The 19050-nt window shown below is 37.9% G+C and overlaps 2 protein-coding genes across 2 annotated transcripts in view; both read left to right on the top strand.

The window, feature by feature from the left end:
• The window catches only part of LOC106871429 (uncharacterized), a 61089-nt gene extending 59092 nt beyond the window's left edge, over positions 1–1997 (top strand). The window contains exon 11 of the mRNA XM_089364996.1: positions 940–1997. Coding sequence (XP_089221122.1) covers positions 940–1253 — 314 coding nt within the window. The 3' untranslated portion in view covers positions 1254–1997. The remainder of the gene's footprint in view (positions 1–939) is intronic.
• A 14478-nt stretch (positions 1998–16475) lies between these two features.
• LOC106871428 (uncharacterized) lies at positions 16476–19011 on the top strand. Its single transcript, XM_014917878.1, has 2 exons — positions 16476–16589; positions 18355–19011. The coding sequence occupies exons 1-2, from the start codon at positions 16476–16478 to the stop codon at positions 19009–19011; spliced, it is 771 nt and encodes a 256-aa protein (XP_014773364.1).
• The last annotated feature ends 39 nt before the right edge of the window (positions 19012–19050 follow it).

The raw sequence follows: 19050 nt of genomic DNA, 5'->3' as shown, positions 1-19050 counted from the left end.
TATGTATCATTACCTTTCATTTTCTGAAAAAAAAAAAATGTCTAGATGGGCTATTCCATTCAAAAGTTATTAGCATGGTTCACCCAAAATCTGAAGAATCAGAATTAAAAAAGAAAAGATGTTACACGGAATAATGGAAACATAACAATAGTGTTATCATAGTGTGCAAACCAGCTGGGAAAAGTTTTATCAAAATCAATTCACAGAAAACAGACATTCTAAATTTCACTCCTAAGCTATTAACGTGGTTCTGGGTGTATATGTACATATTCTTTTATTCTTTTATACATTTCAGCCCTATGGCTGTGGCCAACCACTTGTTACCTTCCTCTGAAACTCTTATGAAATTACTCACTTGCTTCCTTTTCCCTTGATCTATTGTCCATATTCTCTCTTATACTCACTTTCTTGTATCTTGAGATGCTCTGGCATCTTGTTATTACCATTTCTATCTCCTTTCTGGCTGCTCCTACCTCTATATAATGTGGGATATTGTCATATCTCCTCTATCACAAAACACCTGTGTTTGATCCTCTATCATACTTTAGCCTTCCAACACCTCATACAAAGCTATCTTCCCTTCTTTCATATTCACCCCCCCCCCCCCATATCAGTTGAGGAGGCTTCTTCCTTGTCTTGCAAGTCATTTGGTGATCTCACTTGTGTCAGTAACACAAAAAAAAAAAACAGTATCCTGTACATGATATAAAGTGGTGGGTATTCGGATGAGTACTCAGTTGTAGAAACCATGCCACAACAGACATTGGAGCATCTGACCTATGCCAGTATGGAATACAGACATTAAATGATGACAAAAATTACCACTGTGTATGATTGTATGTACGAATGTATGTATGTGAGTGTGTATGTATGTTTGTGTATATATATTTGTGTGTGTATATATATATATATATAATCATTCGTTTATCTTTCTTTTAGATGCCAAATCACCAAATTCTGACCCAGAGAAAGGCCACACTTCTTCCACTGCAAATAGTTCTACTTTAGCCTCCGGTAGCACCAATTCACCATCAAGAGCAGCAGCCTCTAACACAGGTCCAAGCAGTGGTAGCAATCAGCATCGTCCACCCACTGATGAGATAATTCCAGTTTACAGGCGAGACTCTCACCTAGAGGTTTACTGTGGTAACCATGCATATCCTGGACGGGGTGTATATCTGTTGAAGTTTGACAATTCCTATTCACTTTGGCGTTCAAAGACACTTTACTATAGAGTGTATTATACAAGTTGAATGAGTGGTTGAATGAGGTGTGGGTGTTCAAGTTCAATAATTCTTATTGTGACACTTTAAGTCACTCTATGGGATGGGTGTATTATGCAAGTTGAGCGTGAATGAGTTTGTGCAAGGTGGGAGGGTTGCTTGTGAGTTGTGTGGTTGTGTTATATAAGTTTGGTTGATGGTGGAGTGTTTGATAAATTTTATTGGTTGTATGTGGTATGGGTTTGTTGACATTTGACAATGTGTACTTGCTGTGGTATTACATTACACCCTATTATAGGGTGCACTATACCAGCTGAATGTATGTTTGATTGGAGTAGAATTGGTATTAATTGTGAGTTGAGTTGAAGTTCAAAACCTATTTAGTGTGCGACATATGAAATCAGTCTGCTGCAGTACTCTACAGAAGTCATTCTACAACCTGTACTATACCAGTTGAGTGAATGTGTGGCTGTTATGGATTGACAATTCATATTTGCTATAATATATGAAGATATTTTGATAGATGATAGAAGTAACAATTATTCAATGATGGGTTGTTTATAATAAGTATTTTGTTTATTGAGGGCTTAGAGCTGTTTCTGTTTGAGGGATTGTTATTGTTTCGAGGTTTATTTTTTAAAGTTTGTTGGTGTTTCTTAACTTTGTGCCTGTGTGTGTTCGTGACTAAATATGTGTATGTATTATATGTTGATGTCCATATAAATGTGTGTATGTATTATATGTTGATATCCACAGACACACACATGCGTACATGCACACACACATACACAGATATAGATATAGCTATAAAAAGATATATATATATATATATATATATATATATATATACAAACTTATATACATACATGGACATATATATATAGAAAGAGAGAGAGATACATATACAGATATATATACATACACAAAAACATGTATATGTGTGTCTATGTTTCTCTGTGTGTGTATATATATATATATATGTGCACACATATATATATACATACTCACACATGTGTACTTTCATACATACTTATATAATACATGTCTAGTCTCCTGAAAAACTAAAGAGCTAACAGAATGATTGTGCAAGCCTGACTGACCTGCATACTGGCTACATTTTCAGATTATGTATGTGTGTGCATGCATGTGTAATGTGAAGATTGCCTCATAGCACTATTTATATTGGTAGATGAACGGTTAGTGTTATAGATAGATTAGGACTGATATTCAGATTTCCTGTAAGGTTAGGGTAAGTGTAGTTACAGCTAATTTGGGATTTGTTGTTGCCATTGTGACTTGTAGAGGATTTGTTCATTTTTTTCTTTTTTTTTAATGATGCAAGTGGAGCTCATGGGTTTTGGGTAATCACAATACTGTATCAGGCTCTATATGAGGATCTAGAAGTGGAAGCTGAGTTGATTTATATAGGACTCTGATGGATTTATCAATTTATTTTTTTTAATCTCAAAGTTGTTAAAAGCTTTTTATAAAACTTTTATAACACCCTTAGTAAGGTTTATGTAGGGTCTATAAAAATTTAATAGAGTCCATAAACTATGAAGCTCTGCAAAAGTCCTTAATAAGGAATTTTAAAGTTTTAATAAGGTCCTAGATATTTCTGTCTCTCTGTTTTACCCAACGCAAAAACTTTTTGACAGCCTTATGTAGATCTTTCATTGTTAAGAGCTCTCTAAGGTCTTTAAGGTACTCCTGATAAGCAATGATGAGGTGCTTTGTTAACTGTTTTGTCACAGTTGAAATAGAGTGTCAACTGTCATCAAAGCAGAACGCTTCTCACTAAACTGTTCACCTGTTTGTGTGGGGTATTTACTGCATTATTTGAGCTTTGTGTACTGATCAAAGAAGCAGTAAAGGGGTTTCCAAGTCAGCACAAAAGAGAAACAGACAGACAGTCCAACAGACCAACTGATGTGGCCCAACAAAGGATTAAAGAAAAATGAACAAAGCAAAGGGAAAACTGTGCATAAGTTAGAATATGGAAATTATATATATATATATATATATATATATATATATATATATATATATATATATATAGTTGTGTGTTTATTATATATATGTAATTGTGTAAATATATTTATGCATGCATATATATTATATACATATTCACACACACACACATTCTCTCTCTTTTATTTTACTTTTATTTTCATTGGTTCTTCTCACTGGTCTGTTGCCATGGTGAAGCTGGGTTGTCAATGTTGCTGCAGCCTTTTTTCTGTGCATTTGGGTGTTTGATGCTCCTGGCCTTATACATGTGTCTCTTGCTGGAATATTGACTCATCTAGGATCTTACACTGTAGAAGGTCTAAATGTTATTTGAATGTGTTGACATTCCCACACCATGTGATCCCTTATGTTAAATTAAAAGATATGCTAATGAGCTATGAATCCCAAGCTACCACAGTATCTAATCCTAATAAACAATGGAGATATTTAAAATTTGGCACATTGCTACTCCCTCCGAGATCTTCCAAATATAAAAACTTCTGAATATTTCTCATTTCTTCACACCAGGGAGGTGAGTTTTAAAACTTTTTAACCTTTCTTAGTAATTCAATGGATGAGGAGGCAAACTTTTACAAGCTCGTCAATAAGATTGACAGTATGGAGAGGTCAGCTGTCATTAGTAATCCAGATAAGTGACTTTCACATGTTTTCTTGTTCTAAATGTTTTCAAGATCTATTCTATCAGTTGCCTGCAAGATGTTGCCATCTTAGTAATATTCAATGATGCATCCTTAGTCAATATGATTTTTAGGTCTTGCACAGTTTCTGACTCTGTGATTTCAATTTCTCCTAGCCACCCCCCCCCCTTTTTTTTTAAATCTCAGCTGCAGAGTGTTAGGGGCTAAGCTGTAACTGCATATATGATAGATGTACTTTGTGTATTGTTGACCTCATTCAGTGCTGCAACTGACAGTGGACATTCTAATAATTGCGGAGACATTTGAGAGATAGATTGCAAACAGTAATGGTTTGCAGCAATTTGATGGCTGCCTCAATATTTACAGAGTCACATATGTTTGTGTGTGTATACCTACCTACCTACTTACCTACCTTATATATATATATGTATATATATGTGTGTGTGTGTGTGTATATAATATATATATATATATATATATATATATATATATATATATATATATATATATATATATATATATATATATATATGTATATATATATATATATGATGATATATTGGTATGTATGTGTGTATGTAGATAAGCACAAATATCTAATCAGGCACACACATACACTCACAGACATATGCAGAAACATGAACACTGGAGCTATAAACTTAATAAATATATATATGTATATATATTATCATTTGTCAGTGGAAGCTTTTACAAATTTATTCTTTCCTATGTATAACAAATGTTACATAAATGAATAAATAAATGAAATTGGTATATATATATATATTCACATGCGTTTTGTTGAGTATTTTTTGTTTTTGTATATTATATGTATTTTTTTCTATTTTTTATGTATAAATACAATTCCTCTGTTCCATTTGATTTTGCAACTAAGAAACCAAGAACACGACTGCTCTGTTACAACTTGTTCCTGATAACCATCAACAATAAATCTTATGGGAGTTTGAACTGCTATTACTAACAACCATTTCCCTTGAATGATTGAAAATAATGATAGAGACAAGTGGGAACAACGATAAAAAGCTGCCCTTATCAACTAAATTAATCTTGATTAGGTCGCTTCCTTTCTACGTTGTACTCTTGACCTGTCTTAACTAACGGGAACCAAACTTAAGAACAGCAACTTCATTGATGCCTTTCAGGTTGCTTTTGGTTAACCTTTCACTGTAATGCAATGTAGTAACTATATATCAATGTAGTAACACAAAATAAGAAAAAACTCAATACTATAAATTGAGTAAATTCTATGCCTTGTTACAGTACATGGATAGATTGCCAAAGTGTCATTTATTTCAAAGTTTCTACACATTATATATGTATATATGTGTGCCTCGCACATGTGTGTCCACCTTGTATTTGGAAAGTACAAAATGAACATCCACAAAACCACATATTATTTGCCATTTCATAGGGTTGTTATTTTGAGAAGTAGTAACTAAATCTCCCTCAAACCACCAGGCCCTTGTTTGTCAAGAAAGTACATGGAGTAGTATTTAACAAACAAAAGCTCAAAACCTAAAGTTGGGAAAATGGGGTTTGTATGAGTTGAGGAAAAATTCTAATATATACATGTGTGATGTCAAATTATTTTTCTTTAATTTCTCTCTTTAAATAGAGAATGAGAAACTTATGAACATATACATATATATATATATATATATTATTTTGCTTAAAAGAGTTCCAACACTGTCTGTTTTTTATGTTTTATTTATATTCCTGCAGAACTAATGTGGGGTATAGAATATGGAATATACAATATATAATATGATATACAATATACAATATAAAATAAAATAAAATAAAAATGGATGGCACCATGAAAGAAAGTATTGAATGTAGATGAAATATTGAGTGTTCAATATAAAGGATCAAATATATAAATATAAATATATATATATAAAGGCGACTCGAGTTTCAGGGCTATTTCCCTTCGTCATGGCCGGTATGACATATATATATATATATATATATATATATATCGAGAGAGAGAGAGAGAGAGATGATGGTGGCAGCTGTTCAGTTAATTTAGATAAACAGCTCTTTGCACACTCCTTAAGTGAACTATCAAATCAAAAATATAGGAGACAAAGCAGTGTACTTTCCTAATCCCAATTGCTTTGCCGGTGACTTCAGGTTTACATTGAAAAGATTGAGATAATTCTCATTTTTAATTGTTCCCTCAATTCAGATTAATTTTCCTGTGCCTTTAGCAGAAAGACTGCTCCTCAGCATTATACTGCCTCCACCATGTTTGATGGTAAGGATGGTATTCTTTGGATTGTAGGCTTCTCTTTTCTTCCAATGATAGTCCCATTGTGAGCAAATCATTTGAGTTTTATTTCAGCAGATCACAGAAAAGAGTGCCAAAAACATTCAGGCTTCTTCAGAAAGTCTATTGTAAACTTCAAATGAGCAGTCAAGTGCTCTTCTACAACAATTGCATCTTCTGGGGACAACAGGCCTTCAAGCCACCTGTATTGAAAGTTTGAGCTATCATTGACCTAGAAGCATGAACTCTGTTAGCTATCAAATTGACTTTCATTTTTGTAACAGTTATCTTAGGATCTTTGTTAACCATTTTAATTAACATCTGCTCATCTTGTTCTGAAAAGAGCTTCTTGGTGGAGGTAGTTTGTTCTTTAGTCAACTGATATCTCAATGTTCCATGGTTATGTTGCAAACAATTGATCTAGCCATATCGAAATTCTTAGATATTGTCTTATACCAATCTCCTGCAGCATGAGCATCAACAATACACCAGATGTCCTCCTTTGGCAAAATTTGTGCTTTAGGTGCAGGAGTGCCTGTGTGGTAAGTAGCTTGCTTACCAACCACATGGTTCCGGGTTCAGTCCCACTGCGTGGCACCTTGGGCAAGTATCTTCTACTATAGTCTCAGGCCGGCTAAAGCCTTGTGAATGGATTTGGTAGATGGAAACTGAAAGAACCCCATCGTATATATGTGTGTTTGTGTTTGTCACCCCCTCCCTCCACAAGATCGCTTGACAACCGAAGCTGGTGTATTTACATCCCTGTAACTTAGCGGTTCGGCAAAAGAGACCGATAGAATAAGTACTAGGCTTACAAAGAATGAGTCCTGGGATGATTTCCTCGACTAAGGGCAGTGCTCCGACATGGCCACAGTCAAATGAGTGAAACAAGTAAAAGACTATAGTTAACATTATTGTGGCATAAAGAGTATTGTTGTTGACATCCAATTTTAGTGAGAAATTCAATAAAACCCATTTTTGATAAGGGGTGTGTATGTATGTATATATGTGTGTGTGTGTGTATATATTTCCAATTGGCAGAGTTTCTACAGCTGGATGCATTAGGAAGGGCATCCAGCTGTAGAAACTCTGCCAATTGGAAACATGCTGTGCGTGAGAAGACCCGGCAAGCCAAGTGAGACCTAAATCTAAGGCCTCAGCCAGTCCACTTATGCGTACCTTCCTTCATTGGACACTAAACTCTACTTGCGAAGACCTGTTGAGGCAAGTGAAATCGAAATCGAGTTAAATTCGACGACTGGCACCCATGCCAACGTTGTTTCCTTCATTGGACACAAAACTCAGCTTGCGAAGAATTATTGGAGTAAGCGAAAGCGAAATTGTGATGGCACCTGTGCCCAGCGTCGCCTTTCTAGCACTTGTACCCGCGACATGTGTAAGGACTTTCGAGCGAGATCGTTGCCAGTGCCCCTGGACTGGCTCTTGTGCAGGTGGCACATACAATACACCATTTTGAGCATGGCCATTGCCAGTACTGCCTGACTGGCCTTCGTGCCGGTGGCATGTAAAAGCACCCACTACACTCTCAGAGTGGTTGGCGTTAGGAAGGGCATCCAGATATAGAAACTCTGCCAGATCAGATTGGAGCCTGATGCAGCCATGTGGTTCGCCAGTCCTCAGTCAAATCGTCCAACCCATGCTAGCATGGAAAGCAGACATTAAACGACGATGATGATATCATCATCATCATTGTCGTTTAACATCCGCTTTCCATGCTGGCATGGGTTGGGCAGTTTGACTGAGGACTGGCAAGCCAGAAGGCTGCACCAGGCTCCAATCTGATCTGGCAAAGTTTCTACAGCTGGATGTCCTTCCTACCACCAACCACTCTGAGAGTTTAGTGGGTACTTTTTATGTGCCATGTGTATATTTATTTATATATGTGCAGATGTGGTTGTATGGTAAGAAGTGGTTGTCTGGGTTCAATCCTACATTTGGGCCAACCAAAGCTTTATGAATGGATTTAGTAGACAAAAACAAAGAAGCCTGTTGTATGTGTGTGTGTCTCTTTGTGTCTGTATATATGGTGCCCCCTCCCCCACTGCCACCACCATTTGACAACCAGTGTTGGTGTGTTTACATCCCCAAGACTTAGCAGTTCAACAAAACAAACCAATAAAATAAGTGCCAGGCTTAAAAAAGTACTGGAGTCAATTTGTTTGACTAAAATTCAAGGCAGTACCCCAGTGTGGCCACAGTCTAATGACTGAAACAAGTAAAAGATAAAAGATATGCAGCACTTAATTATCCTTATCACCAATCCTTTTGTCTCAATTAAAAACCTTACCCGGGAATTACTGGCTATCTCTACTGATGTATTTGTATGTACATATGGGCAGTAGTATGCTCACACGTGTGTATGCCTGGTGTTCTGGATTGCAATGCTGTGTACTACACAAAATCATGATCTCAAGAAAAAGTGTGATTAGAATGAAAGGCACACTTTATTACTAAAAAGAAAGAAGCCCAGAAGTCTGTTTTGAGATGTTGCTCAATGTGAAGAATGCATGTGTTCTACTCCTAAGTTGGCTTAACAGAACCTGCAATCCAGATTGACAACAGTATAATAGCTATAACAATTAAGGATATGAATGGAAGGTACCTTGTTCACCAGGAATTACTACTGAGACATTGAAAATGTCTGGCAAGCTATGACTCAAGCTCACCACCTGAATCATTGTCAACCAACTAGTACAGAAAGATGTTATGCCCAATGACTAGCATAACAATATCTTGTGTATATTGTTAAAAATAAAATGTGCAACTAGGGTGGCAGGAAAAAGCATTTTTGATAATATTGTAATTTCAAAAGAAAAAAAAAGCAGCTTATCTACAACACAAATCATTAATGCACATAAAACGCAAGTTACTAGTACAGTTGATTGGAAGTAGAAATAACAATAGACAAACAGGTAATATTGCAATACAAAATAAGCTGAAAACATTGCAATACAAAATAAGCTGAAAACACAGAAAGAAAATTGGAGGAAAACTTCAATGTCCTTTAATAAAAACTTTTATTGATTTCAAAGCACAGACTCTTCATCAAAGCCTTAAAATTCATCATCACTGCTGTTGGTATTACTGTTTTCAATTAATGCATCATCTATCAAGAGAAAAACTTGAGAATTTATATGGAGTATCCTTAACAGAGTCTCTTCTTACCAATCAGGAGTTTGCAATTTCTGTACTATCTCCATGAGAAACTGCATGTATTCCAACAATTTTCAGTATCCATCAGTAGGAAAATCAACCTATACAGTTGGGGTTAAGAAAAATACAACTGTTAATGGGCTTCAAACAATTGGTCATAAATAACCAGGAAATGCTAGCTTAGCACTAGATGGCCCATACATAATTACAGGATATGTTATCCCGGATCTATTTTAAAACGGTGGCGCCAGTATTTTCTTAACAAAACACTAACAAAACACTTTGAAACTTGGGACACTGGTAGAATGTGTCATATAAAACATCTTTTACTCTTAGTCTTCTTAACAAAAAAAGGAATTCGCAAGTTATTCCATGTTAAAGTTGTCGTATTTCTGTAATTTCAACCAATCACTGACGTCTATTCAGCTGAATAGAGTTACTGCTGGGCGGTCATAAAAATGTTATTCCCTGTGACATATTTCATCCGGTTTAATCGTAATTTATACGCATATATTGTTTATATAATAAATTATGCTGTGTGTATCTATGTGTGTAACAATTTTAGAGTTCGGATTCTAGAGTTAGGGTTAGGGTTACGGTTACGGTTAACAGTCTAGTTAGGGTTAGGGTTAGGGGATTAATACGATATACACCGTTACAGCGCTAACTGTTTTCAACTGAATAGACGTCAGTGATTAGTAGAAATTATCGAAATAAGACAATTTTTTGCATGAAATAAATTCGAATACAAAAATATTTTTTTGTTCTATAACACAAAGTATATGAAGTTTGAAAGTCTTTCCGTACCAAAAACACTACATAAAACATAAATGAAAACTGGCGCCCCCGTTTTAAAATAGATCCGTAATCCCTACATTGATATTTTCTCTTCAGCATACTATCACTGTGTCTGCTATCACCTTTTATGTCAAGTATGGCTGCTTGACACTACCAAACTATTTGTTTCTCCACATAGTTACTGTTTTTGTTGAAGTGTTATACACCACAGTTGGCTGACATCTGCCTGCTCTATGGCATGGGCCATATAAGGAAACAATTGCTCTTGCTAATTAGCTAAAGTATCCACAAGACCTAAAGTGATCGATTTGAGCCTCAAATATTCTTAGAAACCATTTTAAAATTCCTTTTAAATTCTCTCTACTGTCACTTAATACATCTGAAGATGTGGCTGTGTTCTTTATCCACAAAACCTTAATGTGAAACCGAATCAGCCTGTCAGACTTCCAACTCTGTCACATGCTACTTTCATTTGTTTACCTATTCATGTGTTTGTATATATACTTATCTCACCATTGGTATATCAAACTAAATGTATACACTCCATTTGAAGATATAATGATGTAGATTGCCGGAAGTAAATGATATTTGCACATTGATATATAAGAAATAGTGAATAAAATACACACTGGTATTGCAACAGCTTGCCAGGTCACATAAAACTTTACCATATGCTTTAAATTAAAATCACCATTTGTGTATCAATAAACATTTACACACCATTAGAAGACACAATGCTGGGGAATTGTCTTATCTTTTATCTTTTACCTTTTAGTTGTTTCAGTCATTGGACTGTGGCCATGTATATATGATGGGCTTCTTTCAGTTTCTGTCTATCAAATCCACTCACCAAGCTTTGGTTGGCCCGAAGCTATAGTAGAAGACACTTGCCCAAGATGCCACACAGTGGGACTGAAACTGGAACCATGTGATTGAGAAGCAAGCTTCTTACCATACAGCTACACCTGCACCTATGGCACTACGCTGGGGAATTGTCTTTGATAAAAATCTCTTTGTAGATTTATATCAAAAACAGACAGTAGCTTGGGGTAGTCTTCCATCTGGCCAGCTCCTATCAACCATCCTACCCATCATGCAAGGAAGATGGACATTAAATAATGATGATTATGATGTTGAATGCATATATCAGAGCAAGATTAACATCATCATTGTAGTGACTCTCAAGAATAGAATGTGTTTCACCTTTGTCGAGCCTTGCTAATGCCTAGCTTGTCATTGAGTTTTTCTATATCCCAGCAAGATTCTGGGTTGATGATTATCTTTTTTTTTTTTGTTTGAGGAGTTGTATGTTATGAATTTCTTTTTCTCAAACAATCAGTAAAGAGTTTTACTTGAATGTCTTGAGGCATGTGAGACAAGAATGTGAGGGAAGAGACTCAAGAGGTATGGAGGAACAAAACTTAGATGCTGCATCACAACAACATACCTGCTTATGTAATATTTCTTATTCTGAATTTTAGGCTGGTATGATCACTGGATTTGGTTCCCTGCAGATATTTTGTTTCTAGAGTTTAAATCTACTTTGAAAGATTGCTAACTTCAGACAATAGAAGAAATTTAAGGAAATTTGCCATGTGAACTGTGCTTTACTAACCTGAAAAGGCAATTCAGATTGTGTTCCTAAACAGGGAAAAGTTTTGGGAGTGTTGTATCAATGGTAGAGTGACTGCTTTAAAGGAAATGGGACTAATTAAGCTTAAGTAAAGAAAAAACAAATTATATACAGGTGCAGGCATGGCTGTGTGGTAAGAAGCTTGCTTCCCAAACACATGGTTCCGGGTTCAGTCCCACTGTGTAGCACCTTGAACAAGTGTCTTCTACTAGAACTTTGGGCTGACCAAAGCTTGTGAGTGGATTTGATAGATGGAAACTGAAAAGAAGCTCGTCATATATTACTTTACACTTTTCAGTCATTTGACTGTGGCCATACTGGAGCACTGCCTTAAAGAGTTTTAGTTGAAGAAATCGACTCCAAGACTTTGTAAGCCTAGTACTTATTCTATTGGTCTCTTTTGCTGAACTTCTAAGTTACAGGGACATAAATGGTGGTGGTGGTGGTGGGGACAAACAAAGACACACACACACACACACACATAAATACATATATATACTTTTAATACTTTTCTTCATGGATTGTGTGTTCATTTCCCTTTTTGCTATCTATGATTTTATTGCTGTTCTTCAATATAAATGTAGATATTTCCTCTGTCTGGCTGCTTTTCTTTCTACAAAATGGGAAGTTACATTGTAGAATAGTTATTTTAACAAATTGTATTTATTTATCACCCAACAAGATACATCTGCACCGCTGGATGCTACTGAACTAGTTGTTGAGTGTCCCACCCATGAGGAATTGATGCTAAGTGTGTTGAAACAGTTGTCGTGATTAATAATAAATTCTTGTATATTCCATTTTCCGTCTTTCATTTGCTATATATATATATATATATATATATGTCCCTAACGATGTCGTCAAACTCACTCATTTATTCAAGTTTTTCAGTTTTAATTTCCTCACATAGTTGGCTACCTCTGTAATTCTGTCTTAGACTTAGCTGGCAGAAAACCCTTATTTCTCAATTCTATTTATACCATTCAATATTTACTGTGTCTATGCGACAGAAATCCCCAAAACTATCTCTCTATTCTCCCTCGTGCTGGCCTAACCCACCTCTGTCTCCCTCGCTCTCTATCTCTCTTCTCCTCCCGCTTTCTATTGACCACATTCCCACACTCAACCGAAATACCTCTGCAGCAATGGGCAATGGTTGAGGACAGAACCTTGGTGGACCCCTACCTCTACCCAGGATTCTTGTTGCCAACATTCAGCTTACTGACAGCGTCTCTGTACATGGCTCGCACAGCTCTCACTAACCTTTCTTCTATCCCTAATTTCATCATTGACCACCAGATGAGGGATCGGGGGACCCTGTCAAAGGCTTTCTCCATGTCAACGAAAGCCAGGTACAGAGGTTTATCTTTGGCCAGGTATTTCTCCTGCAGCTGTCTTACCAGAAATATAGCATCAGTGGTGCTTTTCCCTGACACGAACCCAAACGGCATCTCATCTAAATTGATTCGCTCCCTAATTAGTTGGGCTATGACCCTCTCTGTGACTTTCATTACCTGATCCAACAACTTGATACCTCTGTGATTATTTGTATCTAAAGCGTCACCTTTACCTTTGTAGCAGTTGACTATGGTGCTGCTACACCAGTCATTGGGTATGACACCTTCGTGTATCACCTGGTTCGTAATACGGGTGACTAGGCTATAGCTGACACTGCCAGATATTTTGAGCATCTTGCAGTGATTCCTGATGGGCCAGGGGCCTTCCCTGTCTTCATACTCTTAATTGCTTTATCTACCATGGTACTGTCAATTCGGATAGCTGGTCCCTCTGTTGGGTCGACATTCGGCAGACTCTCTTTCTCCCATTCGTTCCCTTTATTGAGCAATCTTTTGTAGTGGCATTTCCAAACCTATTTCTTTGCAGCCTCGTTTAGTGCAAGTGTACCATCATCCATGCGAAAACATTTCTCTCCCACGACATCACGATTCTCTCTCACACACTGTCTTGCAACACGAAATACTTCAAGTCTTTGGTCCTCACGGCACAGAATATTGGCAAACTTTTTCTTATCTGCTTCCCCTCTGGCTAAGTAAACCTGTCTTCTAGCTTCCCTTCTAGCAGTCTGATACAATTCCCTGCTACCTCCGTTCCTCCAGTCCTTCCAAGCCTGTTTCTTTTGTCTAATAGCCCTGTCAGCTACATTGTTCCACCACCACGTTACTTTGAGTCGAGAGGGGACTTTACGCCAGCCACAGATCTGGTTGGTGGCTCTCAGCAGGTTGTCCCATAGAAACCTCCAGTTGACTTTCACGTTGTATGATGCTATATCCCCTTCTATTTTGTCAAGTGCTTCGAGTAGTATGTCTCTAAATCTCTGTCTATTTGTAGGATCTTTAAGGTTCCAAACCCTTCTCCTCCAAGCCAGTCTACTTCTGGGCATCCATTTAGCCTTGATCCCGAAGACACTAACTACTAATCATCATCATCATCATCATCGTTTAACATCCGCTTTCCATGCTAGCATGGGTTGGACGATTTGACTGAGGACTGGTGAAACCGGATGGCAACACCAGGCTCCAATCTAATTTGGCAGAGTTTCTACAGCTGGATGCCCTTCCTAACGCCAACCACTCAGAGAGTGTAGTGGGTGCTTTTACGTGTCACCCGCACGAAAACGGCCACGCTCGAAATGGTGTCTTTTATGTGCCACCCGCACAAGCCAGTCCAGGGGCACTGGCAACGATCTCACTCGAAAATCCTACGGGAGCCAGTCAGGCGGTACTGGCAATGGCCACGCTCAAAATGGTGCATCTCATGTGCCACCCGCACAAGAGCCAGTCCAGGGGCACTGGCAACAATCTTACTTGGCTTGCCGGGTCTTCTCACGCATAGCACATTTCCAAAGGTCTCGGTCAGTAGTCATCGCCTCGGTGAGGCCCAATGTACGAAGGTCTTGCCTCACCACCTCAGCCCAGGTCTTCCTGGGCCTACCTCTTCCACGGGTTCCCTCAACTGTTAGGGTGTGGCACTTTTTCATGCAGCTATCCTCATCCATTCTCACCACATGTCCATACCAGCGCAGTTGTCTCTCTTGCACACCACAAATGATGCTTCTTATGTTCAGCTTTTCTCTCAAGATACTTACACTCTTACGGGTATTCACATTGACATTACACATCCAACGGAGCATACTGGCTTCATTCCTTGCGAGCTTACGTACGTCCTCAGCAGTTACAGCCCATGTTTCACTGCCATGTAGCATGGCTGTTCGTACGCATGCATCATACAGTCTGCCTTTTACTCTGAGTGAGAGTCCCTTTGTCGCCAGCAGGGGTAAGAGCTCTCTAAACTTTGCCCAGGCTATATATATATATATATATATATATATATGGTGGTTGTCTACTCCTTAAACAGAGTTTGACCACCTCCTGCACCTACACCTTAGCCCTTTCATGGCGTCTGATGTGGCTTTTTAAACCAGACAGTGTTTTGAAAAAACACCCACACAGATTGCACCTCTGATTTGCACTACCAATACCTGCAAGTAAGTTCTGCTCATTGTGGATCCTAACATGTCTTTTAAGACCCCCATTGGATTTGCAAACCCTCATATATACCCACACACACATATATATATATATATATATATATATATATATATATATATATATATATATATATATATATATATATATATATATATATATATATATATGACTGCTGAGGACATGCGTAAGCTCGCAAGGAATGAAGCCAGTATGCTCCGCTGGATGTGTAATGTGAATGTGCATACCCGTCAGAGTGTAAGTATCTTGAGAGAAAAGCTGAACATAAGAAGCATCAGTAGTGGTGTGCAAGAGAGACGATTGCGCTGGTTTGGACATGTGGTGAGAATGAATGAGGATAGCTGCGTGAAAAAGTGCCACTCCCTAACAGTTGAGGGAACCCGTGGAAGAGGTAGACCCAGGAAGACCTGGGCTGAAATTAAACCAGCCATATCAGGCCCAAATATTCTACATGTTTTATGTCCAAACTTGTCAAATTCGGCCTCTCACACCTATCATACAATGAGATAATGTATGATTAATTCAAGCCAATTTGAATAAATAAACATTCAGCTTGACAGAATAATCTGAATGCTAAAGGGTTATCAATATACAGATAGATTTAATGTACACGTTAATTTTAAGACCTCCAATTCACTAAAGTCTAGCATATACGAGTGCAAGTGCATCATCATCGAAGGATGTAACACTGCAACGTTTATGAACAAATGAAAATTTAATCTACATCAGCTAGTTCACTAAGAGCACTCACCTAAGTAGCACCAACAGGCTAAGGCATACTTGTCAAGCAGTTAATACAATGAAAAGGAAACACAGAAACAGGTAAAATATATTGCAGAGTCCTAGCAACTGAGATGAAGAAAGGATTAATACCAGTGACTAGAACTGAAAAAGGTAAAACAAATATATATGTCTATTTACAATAAAATTAAAACAAACACAATTCTTTTTCAATAGAAGTATTAGTTCCAGTGAAAAGAAAATGAGGCAAAATAATACAATATGACAGTGCAATCATGGATGCGCATACATGCACTCACACACGCACGCACACACGCACACACGCACACACGCACACACACACACACACACACACACACACACACAGAAGATGCATTAAGGACATAACTGCAGTTTGGATGCAATAGCTGGGATACATTGATGTATCTGAGTTCAAAGTTGCTAAATAACCAAAGGAAAAATTTGGATGATATGGATACAGACTTTAAGGAAATGGTCTTTGTGGTAGAAGATATGCTCAGTTATGAGAAACAAGTACATCAAACTGGTTTGAGATAATGATGTTGAAATTGAAGAAATACTCGAGCAAAAGAAAAAATTATTCATGTAGCACAGAAAAATCACATTGAAAATACAGTTTGTTGCTGCAAAATTTAACTTGTACTGTAAGTTTAGATTGATAAAGATAGCAGATGGATAGGAAAAGCTGTTAACATAGAGGCAGTGGCAGATAGAGAGGATGTTGACTTGTATTACTGATGAAGTAGATATATGGACCCCAGCATATCTGTGGTTGTTAAATTCATCTGAAATGAATGCTTCACAGATATTTTTAGGAAACCACTCTCAAATAAGGGCATTAATTGTTCACTTTCTAAACCAACCATCATTTAAAAAATGATATTCTAACTCTGGAAGAAGTGCAGAAGTTTATCAATCAGATCCTGGCATTGATGGAATTATCTGAGCTGGATATCACCTGTACTTCTAAATAAGATATTAAGCTGGTTGGTACAATTAGTCAATTAATGAATTACACTTGGAAGGTTATCTGTCTGTCAGCATTGCTCTTATCCTTATATAGCTATATGTTGTTGCTATATGAGGATAAGGATAAGAAAAAGGAATGTGGAAACTATCATGGTATTTCTCTTCTTTTATCTATTGGGAAGATATTTTCAATGGTTCTTCTGAATAATTTCCTGTGTCAGTCTGTCATAGTGGGAAGCCAATGTGGTTTTGAGCAAGAAGTTAGATATGATGAATGTAAAACAGTCAAACGTCTTCAAGTGCACAACTTGTAATCAAGTCTACCAGGATTAACAAATCATATTAGCATGTTGCATAGCAATACATCTGTAGTGGCACAAGCAGTCAGTGCCAAGTTGGATGAGATCTCGCGGCAGCCAATGCCATCTCCAAGACTGGAGCGAGACCTCACCTGCATCCATTTGCCATGCACGAGCTCACAACGAAGCTTGCAATGGCAAACTATATAAAGGAAGAAACCACAAGGTGCGATCTCTTTCCTGCTGCAACTGTTTGAAGAGCACACTTCACTGGCTGGGCCTCTAGGCTAGTCCACTTGTTGCATCTCCTGAGACAATGGGCCCCCGCATCGGAGAACGACGAATTCACACCGCATGAGATGGCTGCAAAGAGCAACGTACCACACCTTTGTATATATTGTAAATAAAACTAATGGAGAACCTGCATTTTGTCTAATACTTCTTTATTCGACTGCTGGAGCCTTAGCAACATGAAGAATAAGAAATTAATGGGAGAAAGGCGATATTCAACCGATATCCAGAACCTTGCCTCTCATTATAAATGGTGACCTGACGAGTGAAGGAACTTTGGCAGCTGTAAGAAGCTACAGCACCAGAAGACTCCACTTCCAGCCATTTGTTCCATCTAGCACCACATTTGAATTGCCTCATGTGAAAACAGGACTTTACCAGTCGCGCGTTACTTTTCTGGCAATTTTTTTTTTCAACTGACACGAAGAGACGAGAAAAAACAAACAAAAACACACACAAGCCGAGAAAAAAAGCAAACCTTGTTGGTACAGCACACATACATTCACAGTGTTTTTGGCATTTTGTTTTGTTTTATTTCAGCACACAAAAGAAAAAAACAGGTTTGGTGATGAAATTTTTTTTTTGTTTATTTGTGCATACAGTACACAATTCCATAAATTTTGATCGGGAAATTTTTCTTTCTCGCACATACACTACACATCCAACAATACTTTTGTCATTTATTTTTGGTCCTTTTTTTGTTCTTTCTCCTCTGACAGAAAATGAGTTTACCTAATCTTCTGTCTTTCACTTGTGACATCACGCTTTGGTTCACACAGTTGGAGGCGTACTTTGCGGCACATGCTGTGCCTTCCCAGCAGCAGCAGCTAAATCTCCTTTGTAGCATTCCTGCACCACTTGCTACTTCCACCAGGGATCTCATCACAGATCCTCATCCGGATGCGACATACAAGGTGGTAAAATCCGAGGTTCTCCGACGGAACACTAAATCCACGGAGTCTAAGTTTAAGCAACTAATGCAGGATGAGGAGCTAGGAGACATGATGCCGTCTCAGTTTTTACATCTCCACGACAACTTGCTCTTATGGAAGCTTTTCTCCTGGCTACCTCCCAATGTGCAAATCATTTTAGTCACAGCAGTTGATACCAACACCATGGATCAACTAGCTACCATGGCTGATAAAATTTTGGAGTTCACTATCCAGCCAGCACCTCGCCATGTCTGCTCTTGCTCAGAGGTTTCTTCCGCTGCATCTTCCTCATCACGTGATGAGATTGTGGAGAAACTTGACTCCTTAACATGCCGAATGGATGTGCTTTGGCGAGGGCACTCCAACTCTTCTTGCCGTCGCACTTGGAGTCAGCCTCATTCACGCTTGACTGATTCTGTTTCCTCTTGTCCCAGTCTTTGTTGATACCATGCCAGGTGTCAGCATAAGGCCCGCAAATGCATT

Source organism: Octopus bimaculoides, chromosome Z, assembly GCF_046866305.1.
Source record: "Octopus bimaculoides isolate indiv1 chromosome Z, ASM4686630v1, whole genome shotgun sequence".
NCBI lineage: Eukaryota > Metazoa > Mollusca > Cephalopoda > Octopoda > Octopodidae > Octopus > Octopus bimaculoides.
This window is presented reverse-complemented; position numbering and strand designations above follow the sequence as displayed.

What these genes read in the sequence shown, in the direction of transcription:
- LOC106871428 (XM_014917878.1), top strand. Translation starts at nt 16,476, where the DNA reads ATGTATCTGAGTTCAAAGTTGCTAAATAACCAAAGGAAAAATTTGGAT. An exon ending in TGCTCAGTTATGAGAAACAA is followed by an intron (nt 16,590 to 18,354) that starts GTACATCAAACT and finishes CTCCTCTGACAG; the next exon opens with AAAATGAGTTTACCTAATCT.